The 22,692-nt window shown below is 39.4% G+C and overlaps 1 protein-coding gene across 1 annotated transcript in view; it reads left to right on the top strand.

Annotated features, from left to right (window-relative positions):
* The window catches only part of LOC131103447 (inactive phospholipase C-like protein 2), a 128,012-nt gene that overhangs the window by 82,255 nt on the left and 23,065 nt on the right, over positions 1-22,692 (top strand). Inside the window, exon 23 of the mRNA XM_058049739.1 lies at positions 18,399-20,885. Within this exon, the coding sequence (XP_057905722.1) occupies positions 18,399-20,885 (2,487 nt within the window). The remainder of the gene's footprint in view (positions 1-18,398; positions 20,886-22,692) is intronic.

Genomic DNA, 22,692 nt, shown 5'->3' with positions numbered 1-22,692 from the left:
CAGTGGGTATGGATCTCTTCCCAAACATGGTCGCCGAGAGACTCATTGCTATGGTCAAGAAGGTAGTTTTATGTAAGATTTTATGTAAGATTTTTTCCATAGTCGGAATACCCGATAAATAAATTGAGGACTATAAATTTTTGTTGATATCCGATTCCCAGATAACGGAGCCAAAATGTTCCGGACAAATCTTTGATAAGAAGAAATTGGATAACAACCATGTCCCTTGATCAACCTCAAGAGGTTTCTACAACAGCGTGTAAGTACCCCCCTCCCCCCACCCCCTCAGTGACTTTTGAGCAGTTTAATTGGGCAATTAGTAAGCACTTTGCCGCATCCTCTTGTCAAGGACGTCGACTATTTTGTAACGAGAAGAGCTTTGAATAGGGATGCGGATAATAATCCATTTTAAGACTTCCGAAGATTTTTCCGAAGAAATTCAATACAATTTTCAAGTCGCTTAAAAAGTAGATTGTAAAGCCGACACTGTTATTAAGAATCGAGGTTTTAAAAATGTGAGAAAAATGTATGGTCATATCACCTTGTACTTCAGTACGAGGTACATTATTCAAAAAAAAAAAACGAAAAAAAAACCTTAAACTGTATTATGGAAAGCAGGAAGTGAACAAATTAAACAGTTACTGATTGTAAAAGTAAAATATATTAGGAAAGCAGGAAGTGAACAAACGTAACAGTTACTGATTGTCAAAGTTAACTATATTAGGAAAGCAGGAAGTGAACAAATGTAACAGTTACTGATTGTAAAAGTAAACTATATTAGGAAAGCAGGAAGTGATCAAACGTAACAGTTACTGATTGTCAAAGTAAACTATATTAGGAAAGCAGGAGGTGAACAAATGTAACAGTTACTGATTGTCAAAGTTAACTATATTAGGAAAGCAGGAAGTGAACAAATGTAGCAATTACTGATTGTAAAAGTACCAGATGGAGGGGTAGCATTTAATAAGCTTTGCTTCTTCCTACTCCTTTTTGGACATGTGGAACTGTGAACTGATTATGTGATGCATTCAATTGTAATCTGTATACATGGACCCAAATATTCCAATTCCATTCGGGTTATTTGCTCAAACGGTTCCGATTTTCCACAATAAAAGCTCTGATAAAACATTCCACTGTTCTCAAATATCTTAATTTTTATTTTTCTGCACAAAATAACATGAAAAATAAATAAACAAATCAAGAATAAAGAAAATCAGTAATAAATAAATATAATAATAATAATAATAATAAAATAAAGCAAATAATAAAAACTTAAGAAACCACATATAGTTGGTGGGTAGACAAATTATTTTTTTCAGATTAAAATGAACAAAGCATTATTAGAGCCCTGTAGACATGACAAAACACGACTATAGTCACATTTATACTTTTTTTATTTACAACATATTGCGCAACTGCAGGGTCTTGAGACACATGCTAACTCGCTAAACTAGAGAGCTAGCGACCTAAAATGGTAGCCTTCAAGTTATTTCCTTTAAACTAAAAAAAAAAAAAGCCAAAAAACTTACCACTTCCACACGGATAGGGAGGATAACTATTAACAGTTATTTAACCTTTAACATGAACATTAATCAAACGTAATATTTTTTTTTCTGGGTACATGATAACCATACAGCATACATATCAAACTTGACATTAAACTTTCATATCAAGGCGGGGGCCTCAAACTAGTATCCTGCGGGCCACATTTGGCCCACGGGCCGCATGTTTGAGACCCCTGATGTCTACCATTGCCTTCAGTGCAAATGTTTGACTCCCAGTATTACATAAGAATTCATTTTACGTCAGGTTTCATGCCTCCTATGAAGAATCCTTCAACGTTTACTTTAGCAGTACGACAAGGTCCTTCCTAGGCCTTGGCGGGTTTTTTTATGTACTATCTGGGTCATGGCATGGATGTCAGTGTGTCTTTCCCCACATCTCATTTTTCCTGCTCTTCACGTCTCTCTGAGGGACTCCCCACTCTTTTCCGAGCAGAGAACGGAGGCCAGGCCTAAAAATAGGATAGCATTGTTCTTCCTGTTCTTCTTCTTTTATTTGTGACGCCGTTATGTTCGACCTCCCTCTGCAGATGCGTCATCGTGCGTCCGAGTCACCTTGAACCGCGTTCAGGCACTTTACACTTGTGTCCTTTGGCCCCTTTTATTTACACAAATACCCACAAGCACTCCCTCTCATGTCCTACATTTCTGTCCACCCCTGGGAGTGTGTGTGTGTGTGGGGGGGGGGGGGGGGGGGGGGGGGGGGGGTAAAAAAAAAAAAGAAATAACTCACCTCAGCAGTAATTCAACCCAGTTCTCCACTCCACTATTTAAGTCAGAGCAGCCATATTTCTTTGTACTATGAATTTCTATCTATATTATATTTGCTAGCCTTGTGTTGCTATTCAATCATCGCCTCAGGTTGTCATTATTTCAATTAAATTATGAATTAACTTCGAGGTGATCGAACCCTCTGGCTTCATTATTTTTAAAAGAAAGGGCAAAGTATGATTTTTTTCCAAAGCTACAAAAAAATTACTTATCAGATCTCAGTGGATATATTAGATTCTGCATATTTTTTATGCAGTTATTGTTAATTGGTTCCAGATCCCTTATTTATTAATTAAATATTTTTGTAATAAGAGCAAAGGAAAGATAAATATGTAATTTTTTAACATGATTAAAGCCCTCTTGACATAAAGTAACACCCCTATAGTGACATTTACGGTCATTCCCTAATATAATATACATTCATTCATTCATTTTCTACCGCTTTTTCCTCACAAGGTTTGCGGGGGGTGCTGGAGCCTATCCCAGCTGTCTTCTGGCGAGAAGCGGGGTACACCCTGGACTGGTGGCCAGCCAATCACAGGGCACATATAGACAAACAACCATTCACACTCACATTCATACCTATGGACAATTTGGAGTCGCTAATTAACCTAGCATGTTTTTTTTTGGAATGTGGGAGGAAACCGGAGTACCCGGAGAAAACCCACGCATGCACGGCGAGAACATGCAAACTCCACACAGAGATGGCCCGAGGGTGGAATTGAACCCTGGTTTCCTAGCTGTGAGGTCTGCGCGCTAACCACTCGAACACCGTGCAGCCCCTAAAAGGTTTTATTTTCTTTTATTTACAAATTTGGGTAATACGAGTTTAAAAGTCAATATAGGGGTGTTATTTCATGTCTAGAGGGCTCTAATAATGCTTAAATATTCATTCATTTTCTACCGCTTATCCACACGAGGGTCGCGGGGGGTGCTGGAGCCTATCCCAGCTGTCTTCGGGCGGAGAGGCGGGGTACACCCTGGACTGGTGGCCAGCCAATCACAGGGCACATATAGACAAACAACCATTCACACTCACATTCATACCTATGGACAATTTGGAGTCGCTAATTAACCTAGCATGTTTTTGGAAAGTGGGAGGAAACCGGAGTACATGCAAACTCTATACAGACATGGCCGAGGGTGGAATCGAACTCCGGTCTCCTAGCTGTGTGGCCTGCATGCTAACCACTCATCCACCGTGCGGCCACTTTTTTGAATATATTCATGCTTATTTATACTTTTTTAAATTGCACTGCATCAACAATGATGAGTATTATTATTATTATTATCATTACAATTAGATCATAACATAATGATTACTATAATCCACAAGGCCTAAAGTACATACGTATAGCAGAACTCATCAATGTCGATGGTCTTGGTCCCACTGGAACTAGAAGGTTTTGCCAGCCTCTTCACGAGACAGAAGGCTCTCGTCCAAGGATCGGGCTCACGGGGTATTTATAGACTTGAGTGGGCTTCACGGACGGAGGCGTGGAAAAAAAAAAAAAGCATCATTGATCAAATACACCGAATGTGTGCATTGGTTGGATTGGTGGACCTCGGAGCAAACAATAGCTAAAACGTGATCAGGTCTGCTTCTCTACCCACACTCCAGTCCTGAGCACCTCCACAGGTGAGCGGCCTCCACTGAACACCTGCCAGTTCTAGCCTCCTTCCCCTCTCTGCAGCCTTTGAATGGCGGCTCCTCTTTGGATGTTTAAAAATACACTCATGGTGGTAGGCGTTTGGAGAGTGAATACACTCCACACGGAGCCGTGCCATCGTATTATCCGTGGGCTTTACAGAGAAGATGGAGGTGTGCTTGTCACACATAAAAAAAAAGACATAAATCAGAGCTCAACCATGGAATCGACCCATCATCTCGGTGGTGAGCAGTGGTTTACAGTCCTGCGGTTTGTTTGTTATCCAAGGATCCTGTTATCCTTGGTTAATTGGTAATGGTTTTAATTTCATTTCAACATGAATCAGATTACAATTGAATGCATCACATAATCAGTTCACAGTTCCACATGTCCGAAAAGAGTAGGAAGAAGCAAAGCTTATTAAATCCTGAAATAGTGGAGTGGAGAACTGGCATGTTTAATTTCATTTCAACATGCATCAGATTACAATTGAATGCATCACATAATCAGTTCACAGTTCCACATGTCCGAAAAGAGTAGGAAGAAGCAAAGCTTATTAAATCCTACCCCTCCATCTGGTACTTTTACAATCAGTAACTGTTACATTTGTTCACTTCCTGTTTTCCTAATATAGTTTTAAGGTATTTTTTATGTTTGTTTGTTTTTTAAAATTTTTAATTTACGACCGGTCCAGGGTGTACCGCGCCTCTCGCCCGAAGACAGCTGGGATAGGCTCCAGCACCCCCGCGACCCTCGTGAGGAGAAGCGATAAAAAATGAATTAATTTAAAATTATTATATGTTATTATTATATTACAAATTATGGTCATATCACCTCGTACTTCGGTACATGACAAAAAATTAAGATTAAAATAAAAAAATTTCAAATTTAAAACTTTTAATTTAATTTTTACATTTTTTTTTAAATTTAACATTTGACGCTAGTTTGAGGCCCCCGCCTTGATATGAAAGTTTAATTTGTTAATTTGTTTCATTTGTTTTTTTGATTTGCTTATTTATTTTTCCATCTTATTTTGTGTCGAAAAATAAAAAATTAACATTAAACATTTATTTAATAATTCAATAATAAATAAAAATTAATTTATCATAATTTATAATAATTCAATGTTTTATCAGAGCTTTTCCAAAGAACCAAAGCACTGAAAAAGTGGAGGGTATAGCAGAAGCATTGAAGACTATTATATTATATATATTTATTAATATTTAATATTTAATATAGTTAATATTTATTAATATTTAATATAATTAATATTTATTAATATTTTTATTATATTTGTATTTTTATTTTTTCTGTTTTATTGAAAAAGTGGAGGGTATAGCAGAAGCATTGAAAAGACTATTATATTATATATATTTATTAATATTTAATAGAACTAATATTTGTTAATATTTAATAGAACTAATATTTATTAATATTTAAAATAATTCATATTTACTGATATTTAATATTATTAATATTTTCATTATATTTGTTTTTATTTTTTCTGTTTTATTGAAAAAGTGGAGGGTATAGCAGAAGCATTGAAGACTATTATATTATATATATTTATTAATATAATTAATATTTTTATTTTTATTTTTTCTGTTTTTAATATACTATATATATATATATATTTTTTTTTTTTATTATATATTTTTTTTTACCTGATGCGGCCCAGCCTCACCCAGACCCTAGCTCCAGTGGCCCCCAGATAAATTGAGTTTGAGACCCCTGGTCTACGTGCACCCTGCCTCTCGCCCAAAGTCAGCTGGGATAGGCTCCTGCATACCCCCTTAGAATTAGAATGAAAAATGGATTACATTCATTAAGCACCTTTTCCCCAGAGACCCAAAGTGCCCCAGAGACCCGCCATTTATTTATTCACTCCACAATCACACCAGCGGTAATCTTACATCTGAGTGACGGAAATGGAAATGTGACTGCCAATTCACAGCAACGACTTCTCCCGACAACCACCAAACATTCATTGACATTTATATTCCAGTGTGGGCGGCACTGGAAGGCAAGGTGGGTGACGTGTCTGGCCCAAGGACACGACAGAAGCCACTGGGAGATAGCTCGCTTTCAACTGCCAAGTCTTCACGTACTGGACGACGGCGCCAGTTTTCTTTCATGGGAACGCTGTTTTCCAATCTTTCCACTCTGGACCCCGTTGTGTTGTGTTTTTTGGGTACAAAACCTCTAGTACAAAACCTCTTGTGTACTATATTGAGTCCTATATGGACACAAGGGACAAGCATGGCTATCAAAGAACCATGTAGGAGTACAGGGATGTGTACCAGGAAGTATCCCGTACAGGCGGAGGAGGTGCGTGGAGGCGGCGGCGGATGCTTCTCTCCTCGCTGCAGTGCAGACTGTAGTCAAGGTTATACTCACGAAGCCGCATTGAGCGACGCAACAACTGAGCTCTCTCCGCATAGATTGAACTATTGATGGCGTCTATTTGTCGCATGCTCGGGCTTGTGTAAACGCCGCTGAATCATTTAACTTCATTTGAAGCGCGTGGATAACATCTGGGAGTTAACTCCGTTTCTGTAATCTAATGGCAGCTTGTCATTTATTTGAGGTCTGCGTCTCGGGTGGAGGAAGGGTGACATTTGTTGTTCGTCAAGCATCAAATTCCTGTGAACGGTAGCGACAAAACATGTCCCGGCAACGCAGTATGTGGTCAGTACAAGAATTCACAGTGGATTGTTTTATGGGGCGATGGAGCCTTAGGCTAAACCACTTCAAATTAGCTCTCTGGTTCTATCATATCTTACTTATTGTGTGGAAAATATGGGGTAATAATAACTATAAAAGCAATCTTCAGTCTTCACTGTAAATGTACTGCAAAAAAGGCCAGTAAGGATAATTCATAATGCCGCCTACAGAGAAAATACTAATTCCTTATTTCTAAAATCACAAACAGCTAAAATAATGCTTAAAAATTTAAAATTTAAAATTTAAAATTTAAAATTTAAAATTTAAAATTTAAAATTTAAAATTTAAAATTTAAAATTTAAAATTTAAAATTTAAAATTTAAAATTTAAAATTTAAAATTTAAAATTTAAAATTATTTTTCTACCGCTTTTCCTCACAAAGGTTGCGGGGGGTACTGGAGCCTATCCCAGCTGTCTTCGGGCGAGAGGCGGGGTACACCCTGGACTGGTGGCCAGCCAATCACAGGGCACATATAGACAAACAACCATTCACACTCCAATTAACCAATTAACCTAGCATGTTTTTGGAATGTGGGAGGAAACCGGAGTACCCGGAGAATTGAGAATTGAACCCTGGTCTCCTAGCTGTGAGGTCTGTGCGCTAACCACTTGTCCACCATGCAGCCCAAAATTAAAAACTTTTTAAATTTTTAATTTTTAATTTTTAATTTTTAATTTTTAATTTTTAATTTTTAATTTTTAATTTTTAATTTTTAATTTTTAATTTTTAATTTTTAATTTTTAATTTTTAATTTTTAATTTTTAATTTTTAATTTTTAATTTAATTATTTTTTTATTTTACTATTTATTTTATTTATTTTTTTAAATTTATTTTTAAATTTAATTCATTAGGAAAGCAGGAAGTAAACAAATTTAACAGTTACCGATTGTATCAGAACCAGATGGAGTGGTAGGATTTAGTAAGCTTTGCTTCTTCCTACTCCTTTTCAACACGTGGAACTGTGAACTGATTATGTGATGCATTCAATTGTAATCTGATGCATGTTCAAATGAAATTAAACCATTCCCATTACCAAATTCCAGCCAAGCTAAAAACATTATGAGTATTTCAACACAGCAGAGGAGGAGCTAAATTCATCTTCAAGTGTGGGGGAACCTCACTCCATTCTGTTGTAGGTCTGTACACGTTACATATTTCCCAACCAACCTTTCACCTGTTCTCCATGGAAGCCCATTGAGGTGGGAAAAGTGAATTAATTGTGTCTCTCTACCAAGTATGTCAAGAATCCGCGTTCAAGGCCTTGTTAGCGGATCCCGGAGTGAAGCGGTGCATCTTTCCCTTCAGGTTGCAGAAACACGCAACACAACCAAACCAAATCTGACCCTCGTTGAACAAAAGCATCAATCTTGTCTGCTTAGAAATGATGAGCACCAGGATTGGGGAGGGGGAGCAACTCCAAATCTCAAAAGATTTGATTGATGCCTAAAAGATGGAGTGGGAGACCAAACAATAGCGTGAAAGAATATGAAGAATATGCAAATTAAGGGGTAAAAAAAAAAATATGAGGACAAGACTCCATGTGTCAACTCTTATCTTTTCCTTTTCATGTGCCATCTTTGGGCAAACAACGTGCGCCCCAAACATCTCTGGCAAATATTCCGTGTCTGTGCCGAGGAAAAACACGAGGGAATTAGGAAAACACTCTGATAATGAATGCACTGAGTGGAGAAAACACCGTTAGGCCACTAGGGAGTATTAAACATTGAGCGGAAGTGAGCCTCCAGTAGTGAGTGGGTTGGTACTTAGCCACCCGGCTTCATCATATATGCTAGCTTATTTACTTTAACGCTTAACGAGAAATTACGCTAGCCTTTGGATATGAGAATTGCTGCGGAAAAATTGATCAAAATAAGACAAAATGGCTTTTTCACGGAATGCAAAAAGGTCTATAGATGCCTGAAGAGTCATGCATTATTTATTATGAAATTGATTTTTTTTTTTAAATACAGTGTCTTGTGGGAAGTGGGATAAAAATTCCAGGGATCGCTCCTTCTCCGAAGTACAGAACAGGAGGTTATGTTTCTGGCGAAAATCCCCGAGTAATTGATACACCCGTAAAAATGTTGATTTTTGACACTCGGCTCACTCTCCATTGGCATTCTATGCTGATTTTGGATCAACATTTTCAATAAAAGTGACTTTTGTAATTATTAGATTAGTTATACACTATAGGGCAGTGATTCCCAAAGTGTTTGCCTCGGCCCCCTGGTGGGCTATGGTGGTACTGCAAGTAAAGGCCATGAGAGGTCATTAAAAATATTATTAATTTTTGCAAATATTATTTTTTTAATTATTTTTATTGTAAAATATTTATTGCACGATTTAAAAAATATATATTTATAGGCCTAAGTAATAACCTGTTGAGTGTTATTGAGAAAAGTACGAGAATTAATTATGTAATAATCATAATAATAATATTAATGATTATAATAATAATGATAATGATAATAAATATTATTATTATAATAAGATAATAATATTCTATATCATTGATTAATAATATATTGTTATTATTATTATTATATTATATTATTATTATAAGATAATAATATATATTATATATTATTGATGATGATGATTATTATTATTATTATTGTTATTATTATTATTATTATTATTGGGAATTATAATTTGTGCACCTCAGTTTTGCGTCTTACAGCAACTATGGTGCGTTCAAGGACCACCAAACAAAGTGAGAAATCTCAGTGCTTGATGAAAAAACATTATCAGTAAAGCATAAGACATAAACATGTTAACATTTTAACATCCATCCATCGGCGACCTTGGACTGGTGGCCAGCCAATCACAGGGCACATATAGACAAACAACCATTCACACTCACATTCATACCTATGGACAATTTGGAGTCGCTAATTAACCTAGCATGTTTTTTTGGAATGTGGGAGGAAACCGGAGTACCCGGAGAAAACCCACGCATGCACGGAGGAGAACATGCAAACTCCACACAGAGATGGCCGAGGGTGGAATTGAACCCTGGTCTCCTAGTTGTGACGTCTGCGTGCTAACCACTCGTCCACCGTGCCGCCTCACTCCATACAATTCATTGCAAACAAACAGGCTTCAATCTCCTTCACTGTTCCTCACGTAGCTTTGGAAACTTCTGGTCTGGAGACTGTCTGTTTTGGGACAAGGAGAGACATTAATTAAGTACGGAGAGGAGGCAAATAAGCGACCTTCCAACATCCTCTGCTTCGAGACAATAATCATCACGGGGGGGGGGGGGGGGGGTTGGTAGGGATTGGGAGGCAACTCAGGGACAAACACGTTCTTCCTTGCAACAAAGAGACAGACAGAAGGACGATAAGACAGCAAGTCAACCTTCAGGGCATTCTGAAATGGACAGCGTTTGACCTTGAAAAAGAGGGTCCATCTCCTTTTTGACCTTTAACGAATCCGCGAAAGTGCACTCCCTCACCTTGTGTAGGTGCTGCAGGAAATAATTGGCCCCACCGGTGATGCAAGGTCATGGAAAAATACGGGAGCGCCGACAAGGGACAAGAAGTGACGTGCGACAGAACCTGATCTTGTCCGATCATGCGCTACATTCAAATGCACTCGCAAATATCAGCGCCGTGTGATTTATGCCCCCATTATTTGATTAAATAAAGTATCGTTACCGGCAATAGTGAAGGTGAACGCTTCCGAGTGGATGTCGTGACTTTTGCTAAGTAGCTAAGCTCGGACTACGACGTTTAGCGACTCAATTGCATTGACCTCCAAAGCTCTCGCAGGACTGGTAATTAGTGAGATTGCTCGTTGTGTATGGAGGTTTTTTTTTTTTCCAGTTAATAGCCATGCCCGCTTCAGCAACTTCATGCATTCGAGGCACAGGGACCTAGCGTGGAATGACCTCCGGGATGGAAGTGTAAATCCATTTTATGCACGGAGTGGGTGGGTGTTGAGGCATGTCCACACACTGTAGTCACACTTTTTTTTTTTTTTTTTACAGTCCAGCCTAGACCTCTAGAGTCTGTTCACACATTAGCTTGCGCACTAAGATGTTGGGAAGAACTGCACAAATGCGTCGCTGGGAGATTTTAAAATGTCCGCCCACGCGGCAGATTAGGCTGACAAATGGTGACAAGGCAGACTTTTTTTTTTTTTTTTGCATACAGTGTCATACTCGTACTCATCTCTCTACAGCAGGGGTCTCGAACACGCGGCCCGCAGGCCAAATGTGGCACGCAGGACACTAATTTGAGGCCCCCGCCTTGATATGAAAGTTTAATTTTAGTTTGATATGGATGCTGTATGGTTATCATGTACCCAGAAAGAAATTATTACGTTTGATTAATGTTCATGTTAAAGGTTAAATAACTGTTAATCGTTATCCTCCCTATCCGTGTGGAAGTGGTAAGTTTTTTGGCTATTTAAGTTTAAAGGAATATAACTTGAAGGCTACCGTTTAGGTCGCTAGCTGTCTTGTTTTGCGAGTTAGCATGTGTCTCAAGACCCTGCAGTTGCGCAATATGTTGTAAATAAAAAAAAGTATAAATGTGACCCAGAAAAAATTATTACGTTTGATTCATGTTCATGTTAAAGGTTAAATAACTGTTAATCGTTATCCTCCCTATCCGTGTGGAAGTGGTAAGTTTTTTGGCGATTTAAGTTTAAAGGAAATATCTTGAAGGCTACCGTTTAGGTCGCTAGCTCTCTAGTTTTGCGAGTTAGCATGTGTCTCAAGACCCTGCAGTTGCGCAATATGTTGTAAATAAAAAAAGTATAAATGTGACCCAAAAAAAATTATTACGTTTGATTAATGTTCATGTTAAAGGTTAAATAACTGTTAATAGTTATCCTCCCTATCCGTGTGGAAGTGGTAAGTTTTTTGGCTTTTTTAAGTTTAAAGGAAATATCTTGAAGGCTACCGTTGAGGTCGCTAGCTCTCTAGTTTGCGAGTTAGCATGGACCCAATTGCAAAATAAAAATGTATTTATAATACTTATGTATTTATATTGCAGATGCTAAACAGCAGCACCACTCACTAGCATGTCCAACATCAAAACGACAATGACCCAACAACTAAAGGAGCATGCACCTGAACTAAATAGGCATGACAGATAATGAGGAACAGGTGCGGGAGATAATGGAAAGCAACAGAAAACAGAACAGAACAACACAGGAAGTGAATACAAAATAAGGGCATGAACCAGGAACTAAGGAAAAAGAGGAAAACTCATTCATTCATTCATTCATTTTTTACCGCTTTTTCCTCACGAGGGTCGCGGGGGGGGGGGGGGGGTGCTGGAGTCTATCCCATCTGTCTTCGGGCGAGAGGCGGGGTACACCCTGGACTGGTGGCCAGCCAATCACAGGGCACATATAGACAAACAACCATTCACACTCACATTCATACCTATGGACAATTTGGAGTCGCTAATTAACCTAGCATGTTTTTTTTTGGAATGTGGGAGGAAACCGGAGTACCCGGAGAAAACCCACGCATGCACGCCGAGAACATGCAAACTCCACACAGAGATGGCCCGAGGGTGGAATTGAACCCTGGTTTCCTAGCTGTGAGGTCTGCGCGCTAACCACTCGAACACCGTGCAGCCCCTAAAAGGTTTTATTTTCTTTTATTTACAAATTTGGGCAATACGAGTTTAAAAGTCAATATAGGGGTGTTATTTCATGTCTAGAGGGCTCTAATCATGCTTAAATATTCATTCATTTTCTACCGCTTATCCACACGAGGGTCGCGGGGGGTGCTGGAGCCTATCCCAGCTGTCTTCGGGCGTAAGGCGGGGTACACCCTGGACTGGTGGCCAGCCAATCACAGGGCACATATAGACAAACAACCATTCACACTCACATTCATACCTATGGACAATTTGGAGTCGCTAATTAACCTAGCATGTTTTTGGAATTTGGGAGGAAACTGGAGAACATGCAAACTCCACACAGAGATAGCCGACGGTGGGATTGAACTCTGGTCTCCTAGCTGTGAGGTCTGCGTGCTAACCACTCGCCCACCGTGCAGCCTATGTAACGCCATATTAAACAAAAATAACCAAAATAAATAAAAAGGTTACACCATACAGCATAAAGATGCTTAGTTAGCATCCAGTAGAATTAGCTTTGTGTTCTCTCGCCATCCACCCCCCCCCCCCCCACCCCACACCAGGATTTCTTTCCTCAGCGTGATTAAATTAGCGTTATTGACGTTGAGGTTCCACAGCACGTCTAAAACATCTAAACAAATCACGTTATTAAACTCATTAAAGCTGCTCTCTTTCTCAATTTCTCCCCATCCTTTCTTCTCCCACCCCCTCCATTGCAAATGAACCACGTTAGCATAGATCCATGCCACCTTCTCTTTACTCCTCTTTTCAAAGAGACGTCTTTGTCTTCATGGTTTTTTTTTTGGAGTAGAGTCGATTAGAGTTTGAACTCTTTGTAGTCATCGCCGACTCCGGGACCGTGGGTTCGATAAACAAGTGTTTGATTGTGTGACTGTAAACGACAGGCGATATTAACATCGCATCAAAACACATTGATGGTAATGTTAGCATGAAACAATGCATTTATGTTGGTCGTAATTTACAGACATGCAGGCGAAAATAATTATAGCACACTCATTATTGTTGTTTGATACTATATTGTTATAGTACACTGTTGATCCCGTACAGAGGAAACTAGCATGACTAGCATGGCTGGGGGGGGGGGGGGTGCCTCTACTCCCCCCAAAACTTTTCTGCTTATCCCAGACTGTTTACTTGCTCACTGTAGGTAACTAAAAACATATTGCCTGCTTTTCAACACACACACAAAAAAATGTTTTTCTTTGTTTTTATCAAGGTGCTGCATTAGCATATTAAACCACAACAGTAATTAAGCATTCATTCATTAATTTTCTACCGCTTATCCTCACAACCCTTGTGAGCCTATCCTAGCCATCTTCAGGCGAGAGGCGGGACTTACACCCTGGACCGGTGGCCAGCCAATCACAGGGCACATATAGACAAACAACCATTCACACTCACATTCATACCTATGGAAGACACGTTGTGCTATGTAGTATTCCACACAGGTCACTAGGTGTCCATTAAGTTACATTGCAAGGTGTAAACATGACTATAGGGGTGTTATTTCATGTCTAGAGGGCTCTAGTAATATTAATTCATTCATTCATTTTCTGCCGCTTATTCTCACGAGGGTCGTGGCTGGGTGGGGGGGCGTGCTGGAGCCTATCCCAGCCGTCTTCAGACGAGACGCGGGACTTGCACCCTGGACTGGTGGACAGCCAATCACAGGGCACATATAGACAAACAACCATTCACACTCACATTCATACCTATGGAAGACACGTTGTGCTATGTAGTACTCCACACAGGTCACTAGGGGTCAGTAGGTGTTCATTAAGTTACATTGCAATGTGTAAAGGTGACTATAGGGGTGTTATTTCATGTCTAGAGGGCTCTAGTAATGTTAATTAATTCATTCATTTTCTACCGCTTATCCTCACAAGGGCCGTGGGGGGGGGGGTGCTGGAGCCTATCCCAGCTGTCTTCAGGCGAAAGGCGGGGTAGCCAATCACAGGGCACATATAGACAAACAACCATTCACACTCACATTCATACCTATGGACAATTTGGAGTCGCTAATTAGCCTAGCATGTGTTTGGAATGTGGGAGGAAACCCACACATGCACGGGGAGAACATGCAAACTCCACACAGAGATACCCCGAGGGTGGAATTGAACCCTGGTCTCCTTGCTGTGAGGTCTGTGCGCTAACCACTTGTTCACCGTGCAGCATATAATTAAGCATATTTGGAAAAATGTTTATTTTTCGAAAGCTGCTTATCTTGATCCAGACCAAATAAAGATGTTTGTTGATCTTTGACGGATATGTGTTGGCCATCACAACACTGTAAAACTTGTTTGTGGCATCTGTCCGTGTTGTGCATGTATGCGGACACTGATCTTATGATCCTTGCGCACATGTGGGTAAACATAGCGTGCACACACACACACGCATGATGTTGGTAAGCACGTCATCAAGAGAGTCCCCGCTCTGCCTTGCTCTGTCTTTACTCCACATTACCCACGCTCCCTTGATGACGCCTCGTTGTTGATGCACACAATAGATTTGGGAGCTGGCTGATTACTTGCTGGAGATGTCGGGCAACGCGTATCAAATGGCAACGGGCCAATACTGGCATCAAGAAGAGGTGGGCTGCGCTGAGGTTTGGTGGGATGTGAAGGAAGTGGGTCATTGTAGTGGGCTGGTCGCCAGCCAATCACAGGGCACATATAGACAAACAACCATTCACACTCACATTCATACCTATGGGCAATTTGGAGTCGCTAATTAACCTAGCATGTTTTTGGAATGTGGCCGAGGGTGGAATCGAACCCTGGTCTCCTAGCTGTGGGGTCTGTGCACTCGTCCGGCATAGGATTCCTTATTTATAAATGGAAAATTTTACTTTTTAGAGCGTCGAAAATGTGTTTACGACCTCCTAAATATGGTTTTTAACACTATTAGAGCCCTCTAGACATGAAATAACACCCCTATAGTCACCTTTAGACTTTCATTCATTCATTTTCTACCGAGAAAACCCACGCATGCACGGGGAGAAACTCCACACAGAGAGTATTATTATTATTATTATATAATAGTAATAATAATAATATAATATTTATAATAATATAACCATATTATTTTCTCACTCTGTTTGGTGGTCCTTGAACGCACCATAGTTGCTGTAAAACGCAAAACTGAGGTGCACAAATTCTAATACCCTATAATAATACTAATAATACTACTAATAATACTAATACTACTACTATTACTACTAATAATAATATATAATATAATATTTATTATAATATAACCATATTATTATATATTATTATTATACATTATATACTACTACTACTACTACTACTACTAATAATAATAATAATAATAATAATATGGTTATATTATTATAAATATATTATATATTATTATTATTATTATTATTAGTAGTAGTAGTAGTAGTAGTAGTAGTAGTATTAGTATTATTAGTATTTTTATAGGGAATTATTAGAATTTGTGCACCTCAGTTTTGCGTCTTACAGCAACTACGGTGCGTTCAAGGACCGCCAAACAGAGTGAGAAATCTCAGTGCTTGATTTACATTATCAGTAAAGCATGAAACATAAACATGTTAACATTTTTAACATCCATCCATCCATCCATCCATCCATCCATTGGCGACCTTGGACTGGTTCCCAGCCAATCACAGGGCACATATAGACAAACAACCATTCACACTCACATTCATACCTATGGACAATTTGGAGTCGCTAATTAACCTAGCATGTTTTTGGAATGTGGGAGGAAACCGGAGTACCCGGAGAAAACCCATGCATGCACGGGGAGAAACTCCACACAGAGATAGCAGAGGGTGGAATCGAACCCGGGTCTCCTAGTTGTGTGGCCTGCACGCTAACCACTTTTCCTAAAAAAAAATATAATATATAAAAATATTACAATTTTCCACTTGGCTTACAGTAGCGTTAATAGTTCCAGGTTGTTTTCATCCAATCTGATAGATAAATAAAAATGACAGGAAGTGATCATGATACAATAATTCTGCCATGATCAACAAAATTGAACTATAAATCTAAGCGACACGCCGCAGTTCATCAAAAATTTGCACCAGCTCAATGGACATAGTACATGCTGCTAAATTGTCGCCTGGGATGTCCCAACCAGGACACATCCGTCTCCCTATCATCCGTCTCCCTTCATCTCTGAATATTCAGGAACAGGAAGATAGAGGACGTACGACAAGGACGACATTAAAGAGCCATGATGATGTCATTTTTATTTTTTTATTTTTTGCATTGCACCAATCGTTGCTCATTAATCAGGGTGATATACCGGACCTCATCTCCCCTGGACTGTCAGGTGGAAGATGGATACTTCAGAGGTGCTTCATTGTGCCAATGGTAGAACATGGCTCTATGGGGGTGATCCATCAGTTCAGTACAGGTATCACATGTCAGGAAGAGGTTGTGTTGGCACGTATGGTAATTGGACATCGTACTCGTTAGTCTTACGAGCCCCATTTGTAGCGTATTGGTTTTAAATTGATAAGGGTTCACATCAATCTATTTCCTTCAGTCCTGGTTTTCTTAACTCATATTTTGGTTTTGGTGTTTAGCACATTGGACATACCTACATACAATAATGTATATTATTTTTATATCTGTATGTTTTGTATTTTACTTTTTTAACACACACTTAATGCTAGAGGTGCTCTTTTTTCCATATTAGTTGTTTTATTTATGTTTTCAATATTTTCCAAATATTTCCACTTTTTGCTTAAATGTTTGTAAACATCCTTCTAATAATATTATGATTCTATTCACATAATATTTTGAATTTATTCCCATATTCTAACTTTTTCCTCAACCTAATTTTGCAAAAAAAGACAACTTTATTTTGTTTTGTTTGTTTCTTATATTACGACTTTTAAAAATGTCTGTTTTTTATATTAATTATAAATTAATATATAATATATATATAATATAGATAATATAATTAAAATTATATTTTTCCCGTAAAATTACTGCTGATTTTTCAATGTTTGCAGATGTGTGTTTTTTTTTTCTTATTTTAAATTATATATTTTTAATATGCTGTGGGCCAGTACAAAAAAAATTGCAAAAAGACAACTTTATTTTGTTTTGTTTGTTTCTTATATTATGACTTTTAAAAAAGTCATTTTTTATATTAATTATAAATTTATATTTATATAAATAAATATAATTAAAATTGTGTTTTTTTCTGTAAAATTACTGCTGATTTTTCAATGTTTGCAGATGTGTTTTTTTCCTTATTTTAAATTATATTTTTTTAATATGCTTTGGGCCAGTACAAAAACATTTTGCAAAAAAATACAACTTTATTTTGTTTTATTTGTTTCTTATATTATGACTTTTAAAAAAGTCTGTTTTTTATATTAAATATAAATTATTATATAATATATATATATATATATAATATAGATAAATATAATTAAAATTATGTTTTTCTGTAAAATTACTGCTGATTTTTCAATGTTTGCAGATGTGTGTTTTTTTTCTTATTTTAAATTATATATTTTTAATATGCTGTGGGCCAGTACAAAAAATTTTTGCAAAAAAATACAACTTTATTTTGTTTTGTTTGTTTCTTATATTATGACTTTTTAAAAAGTCTGTTTTTTATATTAATTATAAATTAATATATATATATATATATATATGTAAAAATATAATTAAAATTGTGTTTTTCCTGTAAAATTACCGCTGATTTTTCAATGTTTACAGATGTGTTTTTTTCTTATTTTAAATTATATATTTTTAATATGCTTTGGGACAGCACAATTTTTTTTTTGCCAAAAAGACAGCTTTATTTTGTTTTGTTTGTTTCTTATATTACGACTTTTAAAAAAGTATGTTTTTCATATTAATTATAAATTTATGTGTATATATATATAATTAAAATTACGTTTTTCCTGTAAAATTACTGCTGATTTTTCAATGTTTGCAGATGTGTGTTTTTTTTCTTATTTTAAATTATATATTTTTAATATTTAATATCAGTTTACAGTATTTGTACTTTCACTGTATTGAAAAATAACACGACATGTTTGTTTGTTTATTTGCAGGACGGATCCAAGCAGAGACAGGCGAGGAAAAAGACGGTCTCCTTCAGTTCGATGCCGAGCGACCGCAAGATCAACAGCACGGCGGCCTGCATGGCTTTCATGATGGAGGGCTGCGAGATGAAAAAAGTGCGCTCCAACTCTCGCATGTACAACCGATACTTCCTGCTGGATCCGGACATGCACTGGCTCCGCTGGGAACCTTCCAAAAAGGACTCCGAGAAAGCCAAACTTGAGATAAAAAGCATTAAGGAAGTCCGATTAGGGAAAAAAACGCCGGTTCTTCGCAGTAATGGCCTCTCGGATCAATTCCCGGATGAATGCGCTTTCTCGATTATCTACGGGGACAACTACGAGTCGCTGGATTTGGTTGCCAGTACACCTGACGTCGTCAGCACTTGGGTGATGGGTCTGAGATATTTAGTCTCTTATGGCCGACACACCGTAGACGTCGTGGAGTCCAGCCAACCCAGTCTACGAACATCTTGGATTAGCTCCGTGTTTGAGCTAGCGGACATGGAAAAAGAAGGACACATCGATCTTTTCAGAGCCACTCAGATTATTAAAGGTCTGAATCCTGGAATGAAAGAATCGAGGATCGAACTGAAGTTCAAGGAACTCCAGAAAGAAAAAGACGAATACGGAGAAGCAATCAACATGGATACTTTCGTGGAAGCTTACTGCGAGTTGTGCACACGTCCGGAAATTTTCTTCTTAATGATGCAGTTCTCCAGTAACAAGGAGTACCTGGATTGTAAAGACCTGATGCTCTTTGTGGAGGTGGAACAAGGTGTAGAAGGCGTAACGGAGAACATGTGCAGGGATATCGTTCTAAAATACGAACCGTCGTCGGCGGGAAGGGATAAAATCTACCTCTCCATCGACGGCTTCACGCACTACCTCCTCTCCTCCGAGTGCCACATCTTCGACCCCCAGCACAAACGAGTGTGCCAGGATATGACCCAACCTTTATCGCACTACTACATCAACTCCTCGCATAACGCCTCGCTTTTAGAAGACCACTTCTGGGGATCGTCGGATATCAGCAGTTATATCCGTGTTCTCAGAATGGGATGTCGCAGCATCGAGGTCATCGTGTGGGATGGTCCCGATAACGAACCGGTGGTCTATGTGGGTAGTTCGGTGGCGTCGCAACTTGTGTTCTCTAAAGTTCTCGATATCATCAATCAATACGCGTTTGAGAGCTCCGAGTATCCGCTTATTCTTTGCTTGGTGGCTCATTGCTCCGTTCCTCAGCAGAAGGTCATGGCTCAACACATGAAGAAGATCCTAGGAGATAAGCTTTTTATTGATTCCCCTAATAAGAACGAAAATTATTTACCCTCTCCTGAGAAACTCAAGGGTAAAATTCTCGTTAAGGGTAAAAGGCTGGAATTGAGCTGCACTGACCTCGAAGGTGACGTAACAGAAGAAGAAGAAGGTTTAGAGATGTCCAGAAGACTGGGAGTCGATGACAGGGACCATGTTAACGGCTTAAGTTATAAAAGACTCCGACTCTGCAAGGAGCTCTCTGACCTTGTATCTCTTTGCAAGTCGGTCCAATTCCGAGATTTCGAGACCTCAAAAAGGGAACAAAAATACTGGGAAATTTGTTCCTTTAACGAAGTGGATGCTAACAGGTTTGCTAACGAGTTCCCGGAAGAGTTTGTCTGCTACAATAAGCGATTTCTCTCCAGAGTCTACCCAACCCCGATGAGGATCGACGCCAGTAATATGAACCCTCAAGATTTCTGGAAGTGCGGTTGCCAGATTGTGGCAATGAACTACCAAACACCCGGACTCATGATGGATCTCAATTTGGGTTGGTTCCGTCAAAACGGGAACTGCGGGTACGTTTTGCGGCCAGAAATCATGAGAGAGGAGGTGTCGTACTTCAGCGCGAATGCTCGAGATTCCTTACCAGGGGTGTCCGCTCAGCTTCTTCATATTAAGGTGATAAGCGGGCAGAACCTACCCAAACCCCGCGGCTCTGCGGCTAAAGGCGACGTAGTGGAGCCGTACATATACGTGGAGATCCACGGCATCCCTGCGGATTGTGCCGAGCAAAGAACCAAGACCATGTCCCAAAACGGCGACAACCCAATATTTGACGAGAGCTTTGAATTCCAGATTAACTTACCCGAATTGGCGGTTTTGCGTTTTGTCGTTCTGGATGACGACTACATCGGGGATGAGTTCATCGGTCAGTACACAATCCCGTTTGAGTGCCTGCAACCCGGCTACAGGCATGTCCCATTACAGTCTCTGACGGGCGAGTTCCTACCCAATACCACGCTGTTTGTCCACGTGGCCATCACCAACAGGCGAGGTGGAGGGAAAGCCCACAAGAGAGGGATATCCGTCATGAAGGGGAGGAAAGCACGGGAGTACACCAACACCAAGACCACCGGGATCAAAGTGGTCGATGAACTTTTCAGAGCTTCTACTCAGCCGCTTAGAGAAGCCACGGACCTCAGAGAAAATGTACAGGTAAGGATTACAGTATTCTTTTACTTTTTGGAATGTTTTTGGAATGTGGGAGGAAACGGGAGAACCCGGAGAAAACCCACGCATGCACGGGGAGAACATGCAAACTCCATACAGAGATGGCCGAGGGTGGAATCGAACCCTGGTCTCCTAGATGTGGGGTCTGTGCACTCGTCCGGCGTAGGATTCCTTATTTATAAATGTAATATTTTACTAGTTAGAGCCTCGAAAATGTGTTTACGACCTCCTAAATATGGTTTTAATACTATTAGAGCCCTCTAGACATGAAATAACACCCCTATAGTCACATTTAGACTTATTAATTCATTTATTTTCAACTGCTTATCTTCACGATGGTCACGGGGGGTGCTGGAGCCTATCCCAGCTGTCTTCGGGCGAGAGGCGGGACTTACACCCTGGACTGGTGGCCAGCCAATCACAGGGCACATATAGACAAACAACCATTCACACTCACATTCATACCTATGGACAATTTGGAGTCGCTAATTAGCCTAGCATGTTTTTGGAATGTGGGAGGAAACCGGAGTACCCGGAGAAAACCCACGCATTCACGGAGAGAACATGCAAACCCCATACAGAGATGGCCGAGGGTGGAATCGAACCCTGGTCTCCTAGCTGTGGGGTCTGTGCACTCGTCCGGCGTAGGATTCCTTATTTATAAATGTAATATTTTACTAGTTAGAGCCTCGAAAATGTGTTTACGACCTCCTAAATATGGTTTTAATACTATTAGAGCCCTCTAGACATGAAATAACACCCCTATAGTCACATTTAGACTTATTCATTCATTTATTTTCAAGCGTTTATCCTCACGATGGTCACGGGGGGAGCTGGAGCCTATCCCAGCTGTCTTCGGGCGAGAGGCGGGACTTACACCCTGGACTGGTGGCCAGCCAATCACAGGGCACATATAGACAAACAACCATTCACACTCACATTCATACCTATGGACAATTTGGAGTCGCTAATTAACCTAGCATGTTTTTGGAATGTGGGAGGAAAACGGAGAACCTGGGGAAAAAAACCCACGCATGCACGGGGAGAACATGCAAACTCCACACAGAGATGGCCGAGGGTGGAATTGAACTCAGGTCTCCTAGCTGTGAGGTCTGCGCGCTAACCACTCGAACACCGTGCAGCCCCTAAAAGGTTTTATTTTTTTAATACGGGTAATACGAGTTTAAAAGTCAATATAGGGGTGTTATTTCATGTCGAGAGGGCTCTAATCATGCTTAAATATTCATTCATTTTCTACCGAGATTTTCACACAGAGATGGCCGAGGGTGGAATTGAACCCTGGTCTCCTAGCTGTGAGGTTTGCACGCTAACCACTCGTACACCGTGCAGCCCCTAAAAGGTTTTATTTTCTTTAATACGGGAAATACGAGTTTAAAAGTCAATATAGGGGTGTTATTTCATGTCTAGAGGGCTCTAATAATGCTTAAATATTCATTCATTTTCTACTAAGATTTTCACACAGAGATGGCCGAGGGTGGAATTGAACCCTGGTGTCCTCGCTGTGAGGCCTGCCCGCTAACCACTTATTCACCGTGCAGCCCCTAAAATGTTTTATTTACAAATTTGGGTAATACGAGTTTAAAAGTCAATATAGGGGTGTTATTTCATGTCGAGAGGGCTCTAATCATGCTTAAATATTCATTCATTTTTCTACCGAGATTTTCACACAGAGATGGTCGAGGGTGGAATTGAACCCTGGTCTCCTTAGCTGTGAGGTCTGCGCGCTAACCACTCGTCCACCGTGCAGCCACAGTTAAATAAATATCAATGA

The sequence above is a fragment of the Doryrhamphus excisus genome, chromosome 15 (genome assembly GCF_030265055.1).
Source record: "Doryrhamphus excisus isolate RoL2022-K1 chromosome 15, RoL_Dexc_1.0, whole genome shotgun sequence".
NCBI lineage: Eukaryota > Metazoa > Chordata > Actinopteri > Syngnathiformes > Syngnathidae > Doryrhamphus > Doryrhamphus excisus.
Note: the sequence above shows the minus strand (reverse complement) of the source record. Positions and strands in the feature narration are given on the sequence as shown.